The sequence below is a fragment of the Acinonyx jubatus genome, chromosome X, assembly GCF_027475565.1.
Source record: "Acinonyx jubatus isolate Ajub_Pintada_27869175 chromosome X, VMU_Ajub_asm_v1.0, whole genome shotgun sequence".
Classification (NCBI taxonomy): Eukaryota; Metazoa; Chordata; class Mammalia; order Carnivora; family Felidae; genus Acinonyx; species Acinonyx jubatus.
This window is the reverse complement of record NC_069389.1, coordinates 11,245,830-11,268,855: the sequence shown is the minus strand read 5'-3', so window position 1 is coordinate 11,268,855 and position 23,026 is coordinate 11,245,830. Positions and strand designations below refer to the sequence as shown.

The following is a 23,026-nucleotide window of genomic DNA, read 5'->3' as shown; positions in this document are numbered from 1 at the left end:
TACATGCAAGGTTTTTGAGTTAGGGGACAGTTACCAGATCAAGTTTGTGTTTTTGGACAATAACTGAAGTAGCATAAATAAATTAATACATTGGAGGGGAAGAGAGACTAGAGTAAGGAAGACCAATTTAAGAAGATTTTACCTCAGCCTCAGTGAGAGATGAAAGCCTGAACTACCATAGTGGCAATTGGAACAGAGTTGGAAGATAGTGGTTTCTAGGTTAAGGAACTTGGTGATAACATTAAAAGAACAGAATGTAAGGGGTCTGATTTTCTTAAGTCATAACTTTATTAAGGTGCAACAATACATACTCTAAAGTTAGGAAAGGGGGAGAGTCTGCTGACTATTTAGTAGTCAGATTCTCCTTCTGTCACACTTGGATATTGGTGAACCAGAGCACTGTGTTGATTAAACATTAGTTGTGATACTTAATACTAAAATAACAAATGTAGTACGTTTGATGGAGTCACTGAGTTCCTGAAGTCTCTATTCTCATTTGGCATAATTCTTTTTTCTTTCTTTTGTTCAGCTTGATTGCTTCCCATTACTTCCTTCTAGATTACTAATTCGTTCCTCTGCTTCTTCCAGCCTACTGTTCATTCTATCAAGCGTGTTTCTAATTTCCTTTATTGAGCCCTTTTTCTCTGTTATGTTATTACTTATCTCTGTGTTAAGGGTCTCACTCATGTCTTCCAAATTCCTTTTCTGTGTAGAAGTTACTTTTGGTTATTTTTAGTACGATTAAGAAAAGTGAAAAACCTTTCATGTAAGTAGGTAGTAAAAGACAAGTTCTTAGATCTTTATCTCAGATTATGTCGTATTAATGCTAAAATATATATATATATATCATTTAATGCTTGAAAAAAGGAAACTTTTTTTAGAAATCTAAGAGACCTGACATGTCTGTGGGAAATTTTAAATCAATTATTACTCATATATTTTGTTGTAATACAATATTTCTTTAAACTAAAAGATAGTTTCATAAGTAAAAGCCACACCTTTGATTTACCTACTTAGCTTCTTTACTGAGACAGCTGAAACTACTTTGTAATATTACTGTCCCAGATCTTTGCGTTAGTTGCCTAACAACAAACCAGTAAGCCAGTGACTTCTGCTAGTTTGTATTATGATACAGTATCTCCAGTTACTTCAAGTAATAGGTTTCATGAAATTCTCAAAAACAGTATCATCAACTTAAACAATTACCACGGAGCTATGTATTTATCTGTTACTATATGACAAATTATTCCCAAACTTAGCTTAAAACAGCAAACATTATCTCAAAGTTCCTGAGGATCAAGAATTTGGGAGCAGCATAGCTTGGTTGATCCTTCTGGCTCAGAATCTCTCCAAGGGTCTGAATCATCTCAAGGAGCTGCAAGATCTGATCCCAAGAAGGCTCACTCACATGGCCATTGGCCAAAGGCTGAGGCCTTGCTAACTGTTGGCAGGAAGCATAGTCCCTTGCTGTATGCACCTCTCCATGAGGATGCCTGAGTGTCTTAATAATATGGCGGGTGGCTTTCCTCATTGCAGGTGATCCAAGGGGCAGGTCAACGAGGAAGCCACAGTGCTCTCTGACCCAGTCTTGGAAGTCTCAAATTGTCCCTTCTGCCATATTCTCGTGGCTAAGAGTGAGTCATAATGACCAGCCCTCACTGAGGGAGAGGAGAATTAAGTGCCACTTCTTAATGGAAGGGATTTCAAAGAATTTATGAACATTGTTTAAAACTACAACCAATGATGTATTTGGAAATTCGACAATAAGCTATGGCATCTCCAATTTGAAAGTAGTTGCTGACTAATTTAGTCTGTTTTAATAGAATTGCCTCTAAATTAAAGTTATTTCTATAAAATGCTGCCTTAAGTTAAATTTTTAGATGGTTCAGTGATACTTTTTTTTCTATTTGAACTCTTGGTAGATTTTTATAATAAAAGAACAAGACCTAAGCCTTTGGAGTTTCTCATTCAACAGAGGAGAACATTATTGCTTAATTGCATATGACCTAGTTTTATATCTGAAATGGTTGAATTTCCTGGTGTAAATGATCTGAAAGTAGAAAAGAAAGAGTATGAGTTAGAGTTATTTATAGTGGAGAGGGACCTTTCAGCATTCCAAAACTGTTAGTATGCGACTGTTCTGATGTTTCCAAGGTTAGGTACTATAGAAACCAGAGCTGGCCATGATAGTGATGATAATGATAATGGTAGCAGCTAACCTTTATTGAGCACTTTCCATGTGCCAGGCTCTATTTTAAGTGGGTTATATTAGTTAATTTAATACCTTGTGAGGTAGTACTGTTACTACACCCTATCTATCATATGTGGATACCAGGCACAAGGGATTAAGTAACTTGCCCAAAGTCATGCATCTAGTAAAAGGCTGGCCAGGCCCACCATTCACATGGTTGTCTAGGCTCTGCAGCGATGTACAATTCATAGCATATGCTGAGCATTTGGTAGCTGTTAAAGAAGTGAGTCTGCATATGTAGCCACTGAGTAAAGATCAACATCTTTCTCTTACATGTTGTGTTCTGTGTAGGGGGTGTTCCTTTGTTGTTGTAATTTTTTCTGCAGTTAGATTTGGCATGTTTTCTTTTTCTAACTTTATTTTTATTATTTTATTATTATTGACATGTTATATGTTTTAGGTGTACAGAGTATTGATTCAACAATTCTATACATTATTCAGTGCTCACCATTATAAGTGTAGTCATCATACAATGTTATTTCAGTATTATTGACTATATTCCCTAGACTGTACTTTTCATTTCCGTGACTTATTTATAAGTTAGTACCTCTCATTCCCCTTCCTCTTATTTTGCCCGTTTCCCAATGACCTCCCCTCTGGCAACCACCAGTTCTCTGTATTTAAAGAGTCATGTTTTTGTTTGTTCATTTTATTTTTTAGATTCCATGTATAAGTTGAATCCTACAACATTTATCTTTCTCTGTCTGACTTATTCTACTTCATATAATATCCTCTAGGTCCCAGGTATCCATCAATAAATGAATGCATAAAGAGGATATGGGATGTGTGTGTGTGTGTGTATAAAACATATATATATATAGATAGATAGATAGATAGATAGATACCTATAAATGGAATATTACTCAGCCATAAAAAAAGAATGAGATCTTGCCATTTGTGACACCATGTGTGTTCCTTTGTTCTTAATCTACTTTGCTAATTATCTCAGGTTGCCTTACTTATAACCAGTGTTCAGAGTACGGGGGATGCATGCCAGGACAGTGTGGTAGTTAAAAGTGTAGGCTCAGCAGTCAGAAGCCCCTCTTCTGAATCTAGTGTCATTGCCAATTAACTTTGTAACCTTGGAAAGTTTTCTGACCTTTGTTTCTCAGTTGAAAGATGTGATGATAAGAATACTTTAAGAGAATAGTTGTAGGCATTAAATGAAGTTACGTTTTGTATCTGGCATATAAACCTGAATAACTGATAGCTATTATTTAATTCTTATGTTTATTATAATGTTACTAATCCTCTAGTTTTTTCTACTTGGAATAGGAATAGTGACTTCCTTAAGGTCAAAGCTGCACTGTTTTTGCAAAGTAAGATTTAAAATTTATTTCTATTACTCTTATGGTGAATTTTTTTAAAACTGTGGTATGGTGTCTCCTCTTTTTCTTTCTGGGCTTTTCATTTTTACTATAGAGTCTGTATGAGCTCCTGTTTCAGGGAAGCAGGACCCCAAGTGCCTGGGCTGTGGTACCAGTCTAATTTGAATCATTGACTCATTGAATTGTCATTGTAGAGAGGCTAAGGCTGAGAGGAAAAACCCAAGTTTGAGTCCACAGGGTAGAAAATGGGGGAAAAAAGAAAATGGGGAAACCAGATTAGGTTGGTAAGTTTGAAAGAGAGACAAAAGTGGAACCCTTAAGAAATTCCCTGAGCCAGAAAGAATGTCTTCAGGCACTTTCAATAGACCACCTACAGATTCTAATAGATGCTGTTAACACATTCAGTTATCTTTTGTGATGTGGTTATTTGCATCGTTTGCAAACTGTGTTTTTTTTAACGTACAGAGATAATATTTGGGATGGGGCTTTTTGATAAGCATAATGTTGTTAAGATAGCATAAAAAGCTTAAAAATATTCATAAAATTTGTAGTTATCTATGTGATATTTCTCTAACATGTTTTCTTTTCAACTGTCTACTTGATGGTAGTTTTCCTCATTACATTTTTAGGCTTAAAAGCATCAACTGGAATCAATTTGCATTCGAAAATTGGACCAACACGAAGACTTGATATTGTGGAATGACTAGAAAACAATGTCATCTAACGAACAAGAAAGGCTCTTGTGTTATAATGGGGAAGTCCTTATTTTTCGATTGTCTAAAGGAGATGTTGCAGGTAAAGGGCCTGCAGAAATACCCATATTACAAGTCAGGAGAATGGTATTTGACAGAGGAGCAAGAGCTTTTATTCAGAAGTCCACTGGATTCTTTATGCTAAAGGAAGAAAACTCTCATTTAAAAATTGTGTGTTGCAACTGTGTGTCAGATTTCAGAATTGGAATTAATCTTCCTTATGTTATGATACAGTGCAATAAAAAGAACACTTTCAGATATGTTCTTCTGTTTCTTCACAGTACCAATAAATTTGAAAAACGTTTGAGTTTTAGACTAAGCCATGAGTTGAAGGATGGTGTAAGGGTCCTTAATGGCCCTTTAGTTTTATGGAAACGTGCAGAAAAATTCTACCTTATCTCTTCTCTAAATGGCAAAGTTATGACTGTGTCTGTTAATTTTTCCTCTGTTCAGTGGGCAGGGGAGATTGAAAATCTAGGTATGGTGTTATTAGGACCAAAGGCATGTTTTTTATCTGAGGAAGGATGCACCCAAAAGCTTTCAAAATCGGATTATGCAATTTGGAAGACCACATTTTGTGTATACTCCCTTGAAAATGAAGAAGTCATAAGTGATGCATACATTATCCCTCCTGCTTATAGCAGTGTGGTAACTTGTGTGCATGTCTGTGCAACTGAGAATGTCAACAACCAGTTAAGAATGTCTCTGATTGCCCTTACTCGAAAGAATCAGCTGATTTCATTTCAAAATGGGACGCCAAAAAGCGTGTGCCAGCTTCCCTTTGGAGATCCTTGTGCAGTTCAGCTTATGGACTCAGGTGGAGGAGAGCTTTTCATCGTATCCTTTAAATCCAATGACATTTGTGCTGTTTGGAAAAAGAACTTTCAGGTATAGTACTTAATTTCATAATCGTTCAATTGGCGTAGTCTTGGATCTGTTAAGTATTTATATGTTTCATAGAGCTTATCCTGAAATCTTATTATCCAAATCAATTATTAGTACTGCACTTAAAATCATGTATGGTGCATCATTCTTATTTCTTAAAGTTTTCCAAATGCTACTTGATGAAGGTTTTGCCTTGCTGTTTTGAGTCATAGAACCTTTGAGTTGTTTGGAAGGATATAGATATATAGCTACAATTATTGCATATTTGTCTTTTAATATAACTATTTCTAGTTTTTATTAATGTGACAATTAGATGGGCATTTTTCTAAGTTTAGTTATTTGAGAGAGTGAGTGGGGGAGGGGCAGAGAAAGAGAATCCCAAGCAGGCTCCCATGCTCTCAGCACAGAGCCTGATGTGGGGCTCAAGCTCACGGACCATGAGATCATGACCTGAGCAGAAATCAAGAGTCAGATGCTTAGCCGACTGAGCCACCCAAGGCGCTCTGAGAGAATTTTCTTTTATCGGCTACTGGAAAACTTAAAAGTGTATATATGCCTTGCATTGCCACTCCTATATTTCTTTTGGCAGCACTATTCTAGAGCTGTAGGTTGTAAATGTGTGTGTGCAAGCATGAGTATATAGCTCTATGGTATTTGCATGTTGAGCACATTCTTATTACTCTCTTCATATAGTTAAGTGCACTTCATGATACTCATGGTGAGGGTGGGAGGAAGGGAGGATATGGGTATACAAATAAGCTTCCTCCCTACATAAGTGAAAAATCACAGCTTTGGAAATTAGCCTTATGTGGGGCAGACTGATACATGGTTATATAGATTGAAGTCTTATAGTCTTACTCTAATACATGCCACCCTCTGTCATCTAGATGATGTATCTGCACTGATGCCAGGATTCTGAGTGGGAGTTTTAGCTTTTCTGCCTGAGGAATAAGGGGTATCTGATCCCTATGCTATTAGTTTCTGGGGGGCCGCTCTGGAAGCTTTAAGCTTTAGAGACCTTTATGGAGTTGTCTTGTGTTTTAAACTTTGGGTCTCATGATTTGGTATAAACTGATCACAACTTTCCAGTGGGCTGGGATGGTTCTAGGTGCCCCACTATTAGGATCCATCCCCTTTTGTGTCCCTAATAGCGGCTATGTTCTCCACCAAGGTTTAGGGTATTAAGTTCATCTTGACTCTTAAAAGTTAGTCTGCTTTGAGAGCTTTTGAGTGTTTACCACTACCTTCTAGTTACCTAATGCAATTGAATTCCTTGTGTAATTGGTCAGATCACAAATACATACCTGCTAAGGCTTATGAGAATGAGGGTCATCGTTGAACATGTTGGAGAAAGAATCTTCACTAGAGTTATTCATGAGAAATGTTACAATTTCCAAAATTGTCATGAGAAGTGTTCAAATTTATAAATTATAATAAAATTTTAATGTAGAAATCAGGAACATGACAGACCCTGGACAAACATTGATAAAATATTAAATTTAAGTACCTTGGTATTTATAAAATTGTTGTTTAACTTCCTATGTTTTCTGATCCCCCAATATCTTTAGTTTTTAGTGTTGACACTACCATTTTCATTACTTGTTTATAAGATTGAAGATGACACATTACACCTACATGCAACAAAAGGATTTAGTTTATTTCACATCTGATTTTTTTTCTTTCTCTATTCCTTCTCTATTCCACTCTCTTTCAGGTTGCTGCTAAGTGGGAAAAAATTAGCTCAGTACTGATAGATGACTTCATAGGAGCTGGAACTGAACAAGTACTGTTACTTTTTCAGGACTCCTTGAATTCAGATTGCCTGAGTTCATTTACAGTAACAGATCTTGGCAACATAAACTATTCAGTAAGTTATGTGTACTTTTTATATATTACTTTAAGAACGATTTTTGAACATTGGAGCACTTTAAAGCTTTTGACCTAGCATTTAAATATTTGTAATTTCATACAGTAAACTCTTTGAACTTTAAAAATACATTGACTTTTTAAAATTATACATTGAATCTCCTTTCAATAAATGTTACACGAATGACTATACTTTTTAAAAATATTTATTTATTTTGAGAGTGAGAGAGAGCGTGCATGCACATGAGCAAGTGGGGAAGGGGCAGAGAGAGGGAGAGAAAGAATCCCAAGCAGGCTCCACACTGTCAGGGTAGCACCAGATGCAGGGCTAGATGCCACAACCATGAGATCATGACCTGAGCCAAAATCAAGAGTCAGACCCTTGGGTCACCTGGGTGGCTCAGTTGGTTGAGTGTCTGTCAGGTCATGATCTTGCAGTTTGTGGGTTCAAGCCCCACATCAGGCTCTGTGCTGACAGCTTGGAGTCTGGAACCTGCTTAGGATTCTGTCTCCCTCTCTCTCTGCCCCTCCTGCACTTGCTCTCTTGCTCTCTCTCTCTCTCTCTCTCTCTCTCTCTCTCTCAAAAATAAATAAACATTAAAAAAAAGCAGTTGAACCCTTAACCAACTAAGCCACTCAGGTGCCCCAAATTGACTATACTTTTGATATAAATTTGAAATATAATATATCTGGTGTTCACTCACGTGATAGTAATACTGTAAGTTGCCTTTATTGTTGCTTCTGAAAATTCACATTTTATACTGATAAACATGATAACATTGGATTAATTAAGGAATAAAAATGAAACTGCTCTATTAAAAGAAGTAACACTTCATAATATCTTAAGATCTTGGGCAAAAGGGAAATAATACCCCTGAAGTTTCAGACCTATATGAAATATCTGGAAAAAAAAATCCGAGTCTTGTTTTTTTTTCTTAATAAAATGAGGACAATTCCTATTTTCTCTAGTTGTGGGATTTTATAAAAAATCTAGTAAGCTGATACTTTTTGAAGCAGTATACAAGTGTTAGGTCAGTGGTGGTAGTAATAATAGTCATTTTTTTCTAGTTACAAGAAATGATGGGGAAATACATATTTTTTTTGTCTCATGTAAGAGTGTGTAACATGGAAAACTGCCCTTTGGATAAACTTTGTGTTCTGTTAATCCTATGAATTTTCAATTTATTTCAAAATTTCAGTTTTAGAGTATTTTTTTTGTTTCTTAGAGTGAAACATTGGATTGCAATGAAGATGACTTATTTGAAGACAAAGAAGGGAATCATTTGATGGTTCCACCTCTGGAAAGAAGATTGAAAGTTGGTGTCTGTTTGCTTTTTGTTTTTACTTTTTTGGGTTAGTGATATTCTAAATGAAGGAAAGAACATTGAGAGAAAGGATCTCAATGTATAAGCAACTCAGTGATTGGCAAAAAATGGTATTTCAAAGGATCTTTACCTTTTTAGTACCTGTGTAAAAACTATTATGGCATTACTTATAAATGTATTATCTAAAAATGATACCTTTTTGTAGTAAGACTAAATTTAATAAGACTTGTAAAACATTCGAAGCTCACTTTTGAAAACACATTCTTTCTGGTCTTAAGGATCAGTATGCCATAGTATCTCTTTTAAAAGAGAAGCAAATATGATGAATCATAACATGTACCAAACATGAACAGTTTACCCTCAAATTTTCCCTACAAAGCTCTCTAAGGGAGTTTTTGTTTTTTTCCAAATATATGAAGGTAATGCGTATTCCTTATAAAATACTCAGACCGTTCAAAGAAATATTAAAAAGAAACTAATCACCTATGATTCGGCTACTGAGATATAACCAATTTTAACACTTTGCCATGTATATTCTTGTAGATTTTTTAAGTGAATATTTGTAAATTTAAATAGAAATTTGATATGATGCATGTTCTTTTGTAACCTGCCTTTTTTCATTCATAAAAATTTTTAAATACTCAGAAAAGTTCAAAGAATAGTACTGTAGTTATCTCTAGTCCTCACGTGGATGTTAACTATTGGTACTTTAAAAACAATTCTGTTTGCCTCATCTATGCTTTTGTGTACATATGCACGTATGTATCTACAGTTTTGCATAACCATTTAAAGCTTGCAAATATTGTAATACTTCACTCTTATGTATTTTAGCACGAGTTGCCTAAAAAATAAGGACATACTTGTATGTAGCCATACCATACTATTGTTACAGTTAGAAAATTAGTAATAATCTTTTAATCTTATTTACTATTCTCTCTGTATTCAGATGTCTCTAAGTGCCTCAAAAATGTTTTTTATATATGCTTATCTCAGGGTCTGGTCAAAGTTTACACTTGCAGTTGATTATTATATGTCTTTGTCTTTTTATCTAGAATAATGCCCCTCCCCGCTTTTTTACAATGAGACTAATGAGGAGGCGAGGCCAGTTGTCCATCTTTTTGGATTTATCTGTTTCCTTGTGTTGTCATTTTACTTTTTTCTCTGTCCCTGGCAAACTTCTTTCGTAAAGGGCCATATAGTAAATATTTGTACTTTGCAGGCTCTTCAAAACATTTTTGTAACTATTTTAATAATGTGAATTTACTAAATGCTTATTGAACACATATTAGATATGCATGTTGGCAGTAGACAATAAAATATCATAGTGGACATGGAACCAAAAAGGAAAAGATTGATTACATTAAACCTTTTGTGCCCTGGGGGCGCCTGGGTCGCTCAGTAGGTTAAGCAGCTGACTTCTCAGGTCATAATCTCGCAGTTCATGAGTTCAGGCCCCACATCCAGCTCTGTGCTGACAGTTCAGAGCCTGGAGCCTACTTCAGATTCTGTCTCCCTCTCTCTCTGCCCCTCCCCCACTCATGCTCTGTGTCTGTCTTTCTCTCTCTCTCAAAAAAATAAACATTTAAAAAGTTAAAAAAAAAAACCTTTTGTGCTCTGAACAAAATAAAATATATAAAAAGACAAATTATGTAAATAGTTATTGTAACAAGCGATGAAGGATTAATTTCCTTGGGACGTTTGGGTGGCTCAGTCACCTGAGCATCTGACTCTTGATTTTGGCTCAGGTCATGATCCTAGGGTCATGGGCTCGAGCCCTGTGTCTGGCTCTGCACTAAGTGTGGAGCCTGCTTAAGATTCTCTCTCTCCTTCTGCCCCCTCCCCCTCCCTCTCTCTGTCTCTTAAAAAAATGATTAATTTCCTTAATATGAATATGCATTCAGAAACAGTATTGCTGAGAATGTAAAGTGGCTCAACCTCCTCAGAAGGAAAGTTGTTACAGCTATTAAAATGTGGACAGGACTTTTCTTCTTACTCTCGCCACTTTACTTCTAGAAATCTGTCCTAAGGATATACTTGTACAGTAAACAAAGATGATTTTATAGGAATGTTTATATAGTATTTATAGACAACAAAATTCAGTCTAAATATCCATCATTAGGAGTTTGGCAAATCAGTTATCATATACCTGAACTATGGAATACCATGAAGCTATCAAGAAGAATAAGGTAGATCTTTATACTGAGTTAGAAATGATGCCAAAATAATTTAATTTATGAAAGCATGACTTTTAGAAATTCCACCTCTGGTAATGTGTCACCTACTTTATTTGGACCAACTCTTCTGATAAAACCAAGTTAAAATCATAGTTGAAATATGTCTTTAAAATCTCCCTAAAAGCTTCAGAGAGGTGAAAATATAAATTGTCAGGCCAAGCTCTAAAGGCTGGAACCCAGAGAGAAACCAGAGAACACTGATACTGCTTTTGCCCTGGGAGCATTTGTGTTTAACCTAAAGCGGTAGTACCCTAGGCAACTGGCAGAAACAAACACAAAGTCCTCTCTCAAAACACACATTTATCCACAGCCTCTTATAAATCTCACAAGTAATTTTTCAAAGAAAATGAGCCATCCACAGAATAACTAAGCACATAAACAAGGCATCATGAGCAACTGTTCACTGAAAATGACCAAATAGCATTTCTATGAACTAAAAAATACATTGAAATAAAAATGTCTCATCAGATGAGTTTAACAGCTGACTCAAAGAGATACAGAGCAAAGAAGCAAACCAAACTATGTTACAAAAATTATTCAGAAGATAGCACAGAGTCGTTGGAGGAAAATATTAAAAAAAACACAGGGGAGGCAGGAACATATGAAAGTGAATAAGACATAGTTGCATGTCCATTTTATTTCAAGTATCCACACGTTATTACTAGCTCTCAATTTGGATAAAAACATTTCCAAGTGTTGGAAGGCCTTTTAGAGATTAACAAGTCTTCCTTCCCCCTCCCCCATTTTATATATGAGGAAGCAAATAGCCAGAAAGGTTAAGTGACAGGCAGAACTTGAACCAGTGTCCGTTTCACCGTTCTTTCCCTTATAAAATTAGTTTTCCAACCGAACGGTCGGAAGGAAACAAGTTGGAGGGGAAACAAGGAGACCAGGACCTTGGAGAAACTTGTGCATGTGTACAGGAATGTTCACAGCATCACTGTTTGTAATAGCCTATGCCTGGATATAATCCAGATGTCCATCAGCAGAAGGATGGAGAAGTGAGCTGGTATGGTCACATGATGCAATACTGCAGCGCAATGAAAGTCTACAACTACTAGTGACAAATGGGATGACTCTAAAACCTGGTACATACAGAATTATTCCGTTCATAAAAGGTGTCAAAGCAAAACACACAAAAAGCTAAAAATACTCTTTAGGAGTTACGGTGATGGTAAAATTATATAGACAAACAAGGAAGTTACCTTAAGAGGCCAGGGTAGTGTTGTCTCCGTTGGAAAAAGAGGAGTTGGTGACTAGGGAGGGTCCACGGGCAGCCAACTGCGTATGGTTATTTGGGTGTTGACTTCATGATTAGTTTGTAAAGTGTTTTCTGTATTCACTCTTCTCCATGTATAAGAGAAATCGCAATAAAAACAAAAAAGCAAGGTCTGGTGTCTTGTAGCGCCCTATGTGCCTGTATTTGGTTTGGGGTGGATTTTACTTCCTTAGAGTGAGGAGAAAGAGCATTCCTTAACATAAGCATGGAAAGGTTCTAGAAAGATAAACAATATGTTGGCTGTACAAATGGGATTGAGGGTCTAGAAAGGGAAGTTGAAATGTATTTTTATGCTGTTTAAATGTGCTACCATGTGGTTATTTTTATAGTTTTATAATAGTACTTCACAACATAGAATATTTGAATAATCTAATGATTCAGTATTTAGTCCTGGAGTTGGGGGCGGTGCATATTGAAAGTAGGGAAGAGAGAACACAGGTAACTTTTGAGGGTACCTTCATTGTCAGTCTGCCTACATATTCCTCTCTTCTACTCCTTACCCCTCCAGCATTCTCCAGTTAGACTCTCCCCCTCTGACGTGTCCAGCTCCCTCTCCGTAAGTGACAAATTACTCAGGGAGTGAGTGATACAGTGTGAATAATGTGGAGCCCACAGAAATAGGTCAACAGATGGTTTTTAAATAATAGCTAGACACTTTACCTACTTTGTGCAGTGAGGTAAGATATAATTCAGTCTTTACTTTCTAACTTCTGTTCACCAATAAAAAGTTAGGGAATTTACCTGACTTTCACTGTAATTTGAAAGAAAGGAATTTAAAAACAGGATGCGTTTTGTTTTCCAGTATAGAAAAACATGTTACATTAAAAGCTGGATTAATACTTCAATAGTCTCAGGTATCCATCTGAAATGAAATAGCTTCTGTAAGTTCAAAGACATGACTTTAAATTTTCAGTAGCAAAATATATTTCATGAATGTTCCATCTTTAGTAGTGAAATCTATTTATCTGGTATAAAAAAAGGAATGGATTGCTCTTTGCCCAGTCTTTGTTTTCTGTAGTTAAGAGTTGACCCCAGCACTGAGTTTATTAGCACAAAATTAAACTTGTAACAGTTTGGGGGCTATGTGTTATCTTTAAAATTTGCTATAGGGGCACCTGAGTGGCTCAGTCAGTTGAGCGTCTGATTCTTGATTTTGGCTCAGTTCATGATCCCAGTGTCATGGGATCAAGCCCTGCATTGGGCTCTGTGCTGAGCGTGGAGCCTGCTTAGGGTTCTCTCTCCATCTGCCCCTCTTCCCAGCTTGTATGCCTGTGCTGTCTCTCTCTCTCTCTCTCTCTCTCTCTCTCAAATAATAAATAAATTTGCTATAGATGTTATATTAAACAGGATTTCAAATAGTATCAAATTAAAAGTGACCATTTCTACTCATAATGATGTCTTTGCTTTTTGAAGCCGAAATTATTTCAGCAATGAGAAAAATAGTTTTCTTGTGGGGGATAGGAGTGTTGGTAGGCCTTAATTTTTATTCTTATGGATTACACATTCATGTTCGTATTGATTGATTACTTAATTCAGTGGTGAAATGCATGCTAATACATTGGCATTCTCTCAGTTTGATATATAAACTCTGTTGCAGTTACTTGCTCTGTTTTTTCCTTTATAATTACTTAACATTTACAAAGAAAATAGTTTTGCTCTGAGAAGTATTCTCTGCTTTTCTATGGAAAAATGAATTAATAAACGAATTTGGAGAAAGTACTTTCTGAATTAATGGTATTGTCAGACTTCATTTGAAATGATGTCTCTGGCAATGATTTTTTTTTTTTTTTTGCTACCTTACAGGTTGGATTGGCTTCTATTCAGGAATTAAAGCAGCATCTCTTGCTTAAGGAAAAAATTATTTCAAAATATTGGAAAATTCTAATAAACCTGATTCAAGGGAAAGATGAAAGTACATCAGCTGCAGAGAAGGTAAAATTCATCATGTGACCATTGTATCATTTTATGAATTGAAAATCTACAAGCTATTGGAAGTCATTTTTTTTTTACTTTTTAATTTTTTCCTTTTTTAAAAAATTTAAATTTTAGTTAACATAAAATGTAATATTAGTTTCAGTAGTGGAATTTGGTGATTCATCACTTACATATGACACCCAAGTGTTACAAGTGCCCTCCTTAGTACCCATCACCCATCTAGCCCATCTGCCACCTACCTTCCTCTGTCAACCCATAGTTTGTCCTCTGTCATTGAGAGTCTTCTGTGGTTTATTTCAGTCTCTTCTCTTTCATTCCCCTGCTTCACCTATGTTTATCTGTTTTGGTTCTTAAATTCCACATAGGAGTGAAATCATATGGTATTTGTCTTTCTCTGATTGACGTATTTTGCTTAGCATAATACATTCTAGTTCCACCTACTTCATTGTAAATGGCAAGATTTCATTCTTTTTGATGGCTGAGTAATATTCCATTGTATGTATATGTATGTACATGTGTGTATATATATACGTACATACCTACATACCACATCTTTATCCATTCATCAGTCGATGGACATTTGGGCTCTTTCCATAGTTTGGCTATTGTTGCTAATGCTTCTATAAACATTGGGGTGCGTGTACCCCTTTTGAATCTGTATTTTTGTATCCTTTGGGTAAATACCTAATAGTGCAATTGCTGGGGTGTTGGGTAGTTCTGTTTTTAGTTTCTTGAGACAAACCTCCATACTCTTCTCCAGAGTAGCTGCACCAGTTTGCACCAGTTGCACCACCAACGGTGCAGGAGGGTTCCCCTTTCTCTGAATCCTTGCCAACACCTGTTGTTTCTTGTGTTGTTCATGTTAGCTATTCTGACAGATGTGAGGTGGTATCTCACCATGGTTTTGATTTGTATTTTCCTTATGAGTGATGTGGGGCATCTTTTCATGTGTCTGTTACCCATCTGGATGTCTTCTTTGGAAAAGTGTTTATTCATGTCTTCTGCCTGTTTCTTCACTGGATTATTTGTTTTTTGGATGTTGAGTTTGATAAGTTCTTTATGGATTTTGGATACTAACACTTTATCAGATATGTTGTTTGCAAATATCTTCTCCCATTCTGTAGGCTGCCTTTTATATTTGTTGATTGTTTCCTTTTCTGTGCAGAAGCTTTTTATCTTGATGAGGTCCCAGTAGTTAATGTTTGCTTTTGTTTCCCTTGTCTCTGGCACCATGTCTAGTAAGTTGTTCTGGCCGAGGTCAAAGAGGTTTGTTTATCCTCTTAGTGTTATCCTCTGGGATTTTGATGGTTTCCTGTCTCACGTTTAGGTTTTTCATCCATTTTGAATTCATTTTTGTGTATGGCGTAAGACAGTGGTGCAGTTCCATTCTTCTGCATATTGCCATCCAGTTTTCCTAGCACCATTTGTTGGAGAAACTGTCTTTTTTCCATTAAATATTCTTTCCTGCTTTGTCAAAGATGAGTTGATCATATAGTTGTGGGTCTTGAAGAGTTATTTACATTGGAATATTTGGATATATTGGAAAATTCCACTCAATGGAGGCAAGAAGCAAAGTGGCAGGGATTATAATGCTGGACTTTTGTGACTTAAAAATATTTGATTAAGGAGTCAGTATTTTACCAATTTGCAAATTATTCTTAATCTATAGGATACTAAAATCCCAGTTGTCAGGAGCCTTGGGGAACAAGTCCTTTTGTTTAAAAGATTTAACTATTAAACATTTTTATTTGTGTAGTTTCAATAGAAAACACCCCTAAGTGAATTATATATTTTCTGACTTCTTAAACAGAATATACTGAGCATTATGTAACCTTTTATTAATGAATACATAATTTCATCATTATTATAATAATCGTTCTTTTCATCTATTGCAGTGTTCATTTCTAAGGCTATTTATTCTTGTAGTTAATGCCCCCAAATTGCTGTGCTTTTTTAGTGTTTATATCTGCTTTTTATAATTTTACTCTCATTTTCTTTATGGTTGACCAGCATAAGAACCTCTTTAGGTTCTTGCAATTACTTATGTCAGTACAGTAGTGTAGAAGGTTACCAAAAACTCCTTCAACTTCATAAAAAATAGTATTTATGAACATTAGTTCCATACAGAGAAAGACAGTGTAGTAAAATTACAAATAAATTAAGAAAAGCTGGACATGGAGAAACTTGATACTACATTTTACTCCCTCAAGTCACCTTAGTGCCTAGCTCGGAATTCCTTCTAGATTGACCAGTCTTGCAGCAGTCTATGCCTTGTGTCTGTATTTCAGTCTTAGCAACATGAGGACTTGGGTCCAAAATATGATTCCATTAATGTAAGAATCATAACAAAAGCACAGCATGTTGCTTTTCTGTATTACTGTTCTAATCTCTTGGGAAAGCTCATGAAAGTCATTGTTAAAAGTCTCCCCCATGTCCCTTTCCCACCTCATACCAGTGATTTTGCTAGTATTAGAAAAGGGGAAGAAATGTTTCGAAATTAATGCACTGAAGTAATTATGTGCAAGGCACCATTTTGGGCTGTTTACATGATTAATTTTAAAAGCAATTCTGGCAGGCAGTAAAAATCACCCCAGGTTTCAGATGAATGGCCTGTCTCAAATCTCACAGCTCCTGGCAAAGGTATCAGATTCCTAGAAACTTGTTCAGCCTACTATAATGTAAGTGCATCTTATTACATATTACATACGTTTTTTTCAGTAGTTACCACATAGAGGAGCAGTATAGAGTAATGGTTAAAATAGGACATGGGCTCTGGAACCAGTCTACTTTGGTTCAAATCCCAGCTCTGCCACTTGCTAGCTGTGTGACCTTAGCCTCCTATCTTCCTTACCTGGAAAACGTACATAATAATACTACCTAACTAAGGTACTGGGGGTTTTGTGAAGGTTAAGCAGATTGAATCCTGAGTAACACTGAGAACAGTGCTGGACACGTAGTAAGCATTCAGTAAGTGTTCTGAATCATTATGATTATTATTTCTCCTCCTCCCACCATTTCTATTGTTGTTATAAATCGATATATGTGTGGAAGTGAGTGAATATGGCCTGGACTTTAAGAGTACAATTTTAGCCATGATTGATCACCAGTCTAAAGATTTTTAATCAGTTTTATTTGTACAAAATTTTACAGTTATCATTTTAGTCTAAGTCACTTTAATAATCTTTGGATTGTTCTCAGCCCACCCAGGACATATATTATCAGGTTATTTTGGACTCCAAGTTTATATCTTTGCTGCGTCTGTGTTGGATACCCCATCTTGTTTCCAGTCAGGCCATGCTTCTTGGTCTCAGTAGATAGTTTATTATATATAGGTTCTATAAATTTTGTTTTAGTGATTTATATATAGCCTATAGTATAAAATTGTATGGTGCAGATGACAGTGTATTTTAAAATATGTAAGCTTTAAGGCCCGACTGAAAGCTGATTTACATTATTTTTTTAGTTTTGCCACATTGGTAGTTTTTTTGGTAGTAAGTTATTAAACATGTTTTTCTTTAAGACACATCTTGTTACTCTTTGTGGTAAAGAAGAAAGCCCTGTCTGCACCTTTGAGGAAAAGATACCAGATGATTTTCAAGATTCAGAACGGCTAATAGAGAAGATATGGTACCGTGTAATAGATGATAGCTTGGTTGTTGGAGTGAAAACGACATCTTCTTTGAAGCTGTAAGTATCATGATAACATTATCTTGATGGTCTAGAATTGCAGTGTCCAACAGAAATATAATGTTAGCCACATAAGGAATTTTAAATGTTCTAATCAGCCATGTTAAAAATGTAAATGGAAACAGGTGAAATTAATTTTCACAATATTGTATCCAAAACATTATCATTGCTGAGGGGTAAACAATGTTCTATATTAAAAAGTAGAGTTTATTCAGGTTATTTAGGGGAGTATAGAATACAATTTTTACTCTAAACCGGGGGGGGGGGGGAAGCTACCTCAAAAATAAAATCCAGCATTATTTTACTGTTCCTTTCTCCTAAGGAAATTATTTTCCTAAAGTTCAACGTATTTACAGTGTTGTTGGCTTTCCTATTTCAAGAAATGTGCTATTACAGGATCTTTAAAAATGTGTTTGGTTTTTGCACTTAATTTTTTGATAATTTGAAATGATACTTTCTAGGAAAAGAGAGGATATAGTTTTGTTATTGTTTGTGTAGCATTTAATCATCTCTTTCATTCTAAAGAATGAGCTTTTGGACTCAACTCTGGATTTTTTACAGGTCCCTGAATCATGTGACTTTATCACTGGTAATGGATCAAGCTCATAGCTCCAGCTGTCGGCTTATTAAGTGTCACAATAGGGCGATCAAGTTGAGTAGGGATTTTCCCCCAGCATCACGCTCAGTGCCATGTGAAATAGGATCAGAGGCAAAAAGGATCAAGTTGACTATTGATAGTGAGGAAGAGGAAGAGGAAGAAGAAGAGGAGAAGGATGAGGAAAGCTCTGCTGGAGAACAAGCATCTGAGAAAGAGTGTGTGCAAGTCATTACTGCTGTAACACCTTTTTCACCACTTTTAGCATTCACTGATTTCTGTTGCATTGTGCTGCTACAAATTAGGGAGAGGGAAAATGGTAACTCTTCTGAAGATCATTATGTTTGGTGTGGCAGACTTTTCGTAAGTCTAGAAGATCTTTCAAGTAGGAAATACCTGCTGACATTTCCAAAGAAGAAACCTATAGGTAATTTTTGTTGGTACTTTTTAATCATATACCTAATTGAATTAGAAAATTTTAAGAACTCTTTCTATTTGATAATGGACAGTTTAATGACAGAGCTTGTGACATGTTTTTCTCATAGAACACGTGGAAGATCTCTTTGCACTTCTCACAGCATTTAACAGAACTTGTTTTCAAATCACATCGCCCACCTATTCTCTGACTTCAATGAAGACGTGGCTACTAGAACGCATGAAATGTGAAGTAATCCAAGAATTTCCAGAAATTTGCTTTTGCAAAAGGCCAGGAAGTTTCTATGGCACACTCTTTAACTGGAAACAAAGAACACCATTTGAAGGGATTTTGATAGTCTATTCCAGGTAATGCCCATCAAATTGGAATATGTCCAGAGAAGTTAGTGCATATGTGTGTGGTCCAAGAGTCATCTCCAGAGTAGATATCTGTGTCACTGTGGGACACGTTCACGTCATTGCCTGGGATAGCATGAATGGACACAGGTGGCCTCATTTAGAAACTGAAGCTTTTAACTTCATGTTTGTTTTTGGCTTTTTTTTTTTTTTTAGTCGGTTAGGACCTAATAGTTATTTTAAGATTTCTACTTATCTTTCCCCGACAATGAAATTTTAAAAATAGAATACTGATGTTATTACTCAGAGAAAAAAATGTCATCAGGAAGCAACTGATTAACATTAACGGATTGGTATAGGATATGTATATTTGCTTGCTACAATCTGAATTATATCAAAAGATCACATGCAGGCAGTATTGGTTCTATTCATCAGTAGATGAATATTAAGTGATTACTACAGTAAGTTGTACACGACTGCTTTGTGCTGTCCCGAGTTTTGTAATATTGTGTTTGTTTTTTTATTTCAGGAATCAAACAGTTTTGTTCCAGTGCCTTCATAATCTCATCGGAGCTCTCCCTAGAAATTGTTTCTTGAAAAAACTAAAATCAGGAAGTGAGGATTTCCTAATTGATCATTTGGCATCATCTTTGGAGAAGGAATTGGTTATCCTTGGTTCTCTTTCTTCTGCCTTAGTTGAGGTTGAAAACAACTTGGTGCAGAGTTGCGAAGCAAGCAAAGAAAAGAGTAGTGGTGTTGTGGCTGCTTTATCAGACAGAAAGGAAAACATCCATCCCTACAGAAAAGAATTTCAGAGAGAAAAGACGCAAACGTTGGGGACGAACCTAAAAGTGAGTGGTGCTCTTTATAGAGAAATGACTTTGAAATTAGCTGAGGTTCAGCTGAGATCAGACCTTGCTGCACAGAAACTGGCTGGTTTATAATTACCATCTCAATTTGATTATATTTTGAAATATAGTTTCTCTGCCAGGACGTTTTGGTTCCACATTTGTTTTAATTTTACATTCTGTGCCTCCTTTGCAAAAATAAAGATCGAGGCTTTACCGGCGGTGCACAGAACAGCACGCCTTAGAACAGCAATTGTCAGCTGGGGTCATTTTGCTTCTCTCCACCCACATCCCCCACCTAGGGATTTGGCTGTGTCTGGAGACGTGGTGTTTTTTTGGGGGGTTTTTTTTTGGTTTTTTTTTTTTGGCTGTGAGAAGTAATTGGAGGTGGGGAGGGTGTGGCAGGGCTGCTATTTGCATCTCGTGGGTGGAGACCAGGGGTGCCGCTAAACACCTTACTCTGCACAGGACAGCTCCCACGGCAAACAGTGACGCTGCCCCAAATGTCAGTAATGCCAAGGATGACAAATCCTACTTAAAGTTACCACTTAAGTGAAGACTGAAGTGATCTAACAGTATTTTGGTCCAAACCTTTAAAAAAGTAAATGGTCCTTTTATTGTATCCTGTTTAGTAGAACCTAGCGTATAAAAATCCGCTTCAAACAGATAAACAAGGTTGTTAGGATTCACAAGTTTCTGTGCAAACTGAAACGGCAGTGTCTAGGTGAGACCATTAAAATGAAAATCTTTGAACCCCTTGTTAATTTAAATTTTATTAGAAAGCTCCTTGGAAATTGTGTAAGTCTATAGAAATATGAAAATTTTAGGGCATTTCTCTGAAAAGCATATTTCTTTCAAAAGGCTAAACATACTTCATACACCACTCTTTAAAAAAACTGAAAATGGCTTTAAGCTGTTTGTAATTCCAACTCCAGGCCAAGGTAAGATACAGAATTGTAACTAAAGTAACTTAAAGAATATGATGCTCCCTTAGGGACTGAGACATTTCAAAATAAGTGAAAATTCACTGAACAGTTAAAAAGTGATTTTTAAGAGGTCCAGTGAGACATTTCAAAGGGGTAAAGATTCAGCCTATTCTTTCTTGGGAAAAATAAGAATTCTGGAGTAATGAGAGAATGTCGGGAGAGGGGAACACACAAAAGGGCATGGGCCAAAAAGAGTGTTTTGGATTCTTTTCTCTCTAAAATGTTAAGTGAGATGGAAGTTTTGATCTCAGTTGAAAGAAACAGATGATGATAGAAAGTGGCATTTCATGCTTGCAGCTCTGAAGTGCTAATTTCCACCATGCCTTCAAAATGCTTGTACCTCATGATCTGGTGACACAGATGGGTTTAGAAAATATAGGTTATAACTTTCTTATCTTGGTTTTTATGATTGTCCATATAACATGCTACCTCTCGTTTTAGTAATCCATTACGAGTGGAGATAGAACCCTTCAGCTCTCTTTCAGGATTAATTATGGGAAGTCTGGAAGCATTATGTGTCAGAAGATACATTCAAACTGCCTGTGACATGTTCTGAAAGAACAGCCATGTATAAAATATAGGAACTAAATTGTAAAATGGAGGTTGTCAGAAAGTAAACAATTTAATTATAATAGTTTATTGCTAGGAAAGTTAGGATAATTGAAGAAAAGCATGTTGCTTATTTTTTTTAATCTATAAAAGGAACCAAAAAGCATTACTCTATATACACCAAAAAACCTCTTTGCAAGTGAGTTTTGTACTCCAGTATATTTTTTCTACTCACTACATACAAGAAAAGGCAAAGTTGCAGCGAATGATGCCCTTGCCACTCTCTTATGAGTCACTAGGGTTTGTACCTGTAAGCACATTCTTCTGACCACTGCCCTCTTGAATCTGAGGGTACCCTCAAAAACGCTTCTCCCAAATCCACACTGAAGTGAAAATGAGTTTTGTTTTAGAATGGAGCATGCCACAGTTTTCAGACGCCAGACTTTCTGTTGTCCTCCTGATCCCTTACCTAAGGAACATGTGCAAGCCAGCTTATGTAGGACCTTTTTCTGTTCGGTGAGTAGGTTGAGGGAGGGGGAAGAAAGGTAACATTAATTAACTGCCAACTATATGCCGAACAGTAACCTAGAAACACACATACATACAAATATCCATATCCATACATATGTATGCTTAAATCCTTCACAGCAACCCATAAAGTATAACTATTAGAATTGTCCCCAGTATGAAAAAAATGTTAGGCCAAATTAAGGGTATGCATGCAAACAACTTGATACTATATACCCTTGTTACAAATATCTTCAAAATGAGCAGCTCCTTTTAGAATTCTAATAATATATAAATGAATCTTTTATTATTCTGATAACATCTCTTTATACCATATAAAATTGACTACTCAGTTTTTCTCAGTCTTTTTTTTTTATTGTCAAGTTAGCTAACATACAGTGTGCTCTTGGCTTCAGGAGTAGATTCCCATGATTCATCACTTACATACAACACCCAGTGCTCATCCCAACAAGTGCCCTCTTCAATGGCCGTCACCCATTTTTCTCCACCCCCCTTATCCCTGTCAACCTCAGTTTATTCTCTGTATTTAAGATTCTCTTATGGTTTGCCTCCCTCTCTATTTGTATCTTATTTTTCCTTCCCTTCCCCTGTGGTCATCTAAGTTTCTCAGATTCCACATATGAGTGAAATCATATATTTGTCTTTCTCTGACTGACTTGTTTTGCTTAGCATAATACCCTCCAGTTTCATACACGCTGTTACAAATGGCAAGGTTTCATTCTTTTTCATTGCCGAGTAGTATTCCATTGTGTATATATACCACATCTTTATCCATTCATCAGTTGATGGACATTTAGGCTCTTTCCATAATTTGGCTATTGTTGATAGTGCTGCTATAAACATTGGGGTGCATGTGCTCCTTCGAATCAGCACTCCTGTATCCTTTGGATAAGTTCCTCACAGTGCAATTGCTGGGTTGTATGGTAATACTATTTTTAATTTTTTGAGGAACCTCCATCCTCTTTTCCAGAGTGGCTGCACCAGTTTGCATTCTCACCTACAGTGCAAGAAGGTTCCCGTTTCTCCACATCCTCGCCAACATCTGTTGTTTCCTAAGTTGTTAAATTAGGCCACTCTGACAGGTGTGAGGTGGTATCTCAATGTGGTTTTGACTTGTATTTCCCTGATGATGAGTGATGTTGAGCATCTTTTCATGTGTCTGTTTGCCTCTGATGTCTTCTTTGGAAAAGTGTCTATTCATGTCTTT

The 23,026-nt window shown here is 36.2% G+C and overlaps 1 protein-coding gene across 1 annotated transcript in view; it reads left to right on the top strand.

Moving 5' to 3' along the window:
- Positions 1–23,026, top strand: part of FANCB (FA complementation group B) — a 50,298-nt gene that overhangs the window by 3,564 nt on the left and 23,708 nt on the right. Inside the window, exons 2-9 of the mRNA XM_027054703.2 lie at positions 4,209–5,219; positions 6,931–7,083; positions 8,309–8,398; positions 13,724–13,852; positions 17,376–17,542; positions 18,104–18,564; positions 18,683–18,920; positions 19,438–19,759. Of these exons, the coding sequence (XP_026910504.2) occupies positions 4,293–5,219; positions 6,931–7,083; positions 8,309–8,398; positions 13,724–13,852; positions 17,376–17,542; positions 18,104–18,564; positions 18,683–18,920; positions 19,438–19,759 (2,487 nt within the window). The 5' untranslated portion in view covers positions 4,209–4,292. The remainder of the gene's footprint in view (positions 1–4,208; positions 5,220–6,930; positions 7,084–8,308; positions 8,399–13,723; positions 13,853–17,375; positions 17,543–18,103; positions 18,565–18,682; positions 18,921–19,437; positions 19,760–23,026) is intronic.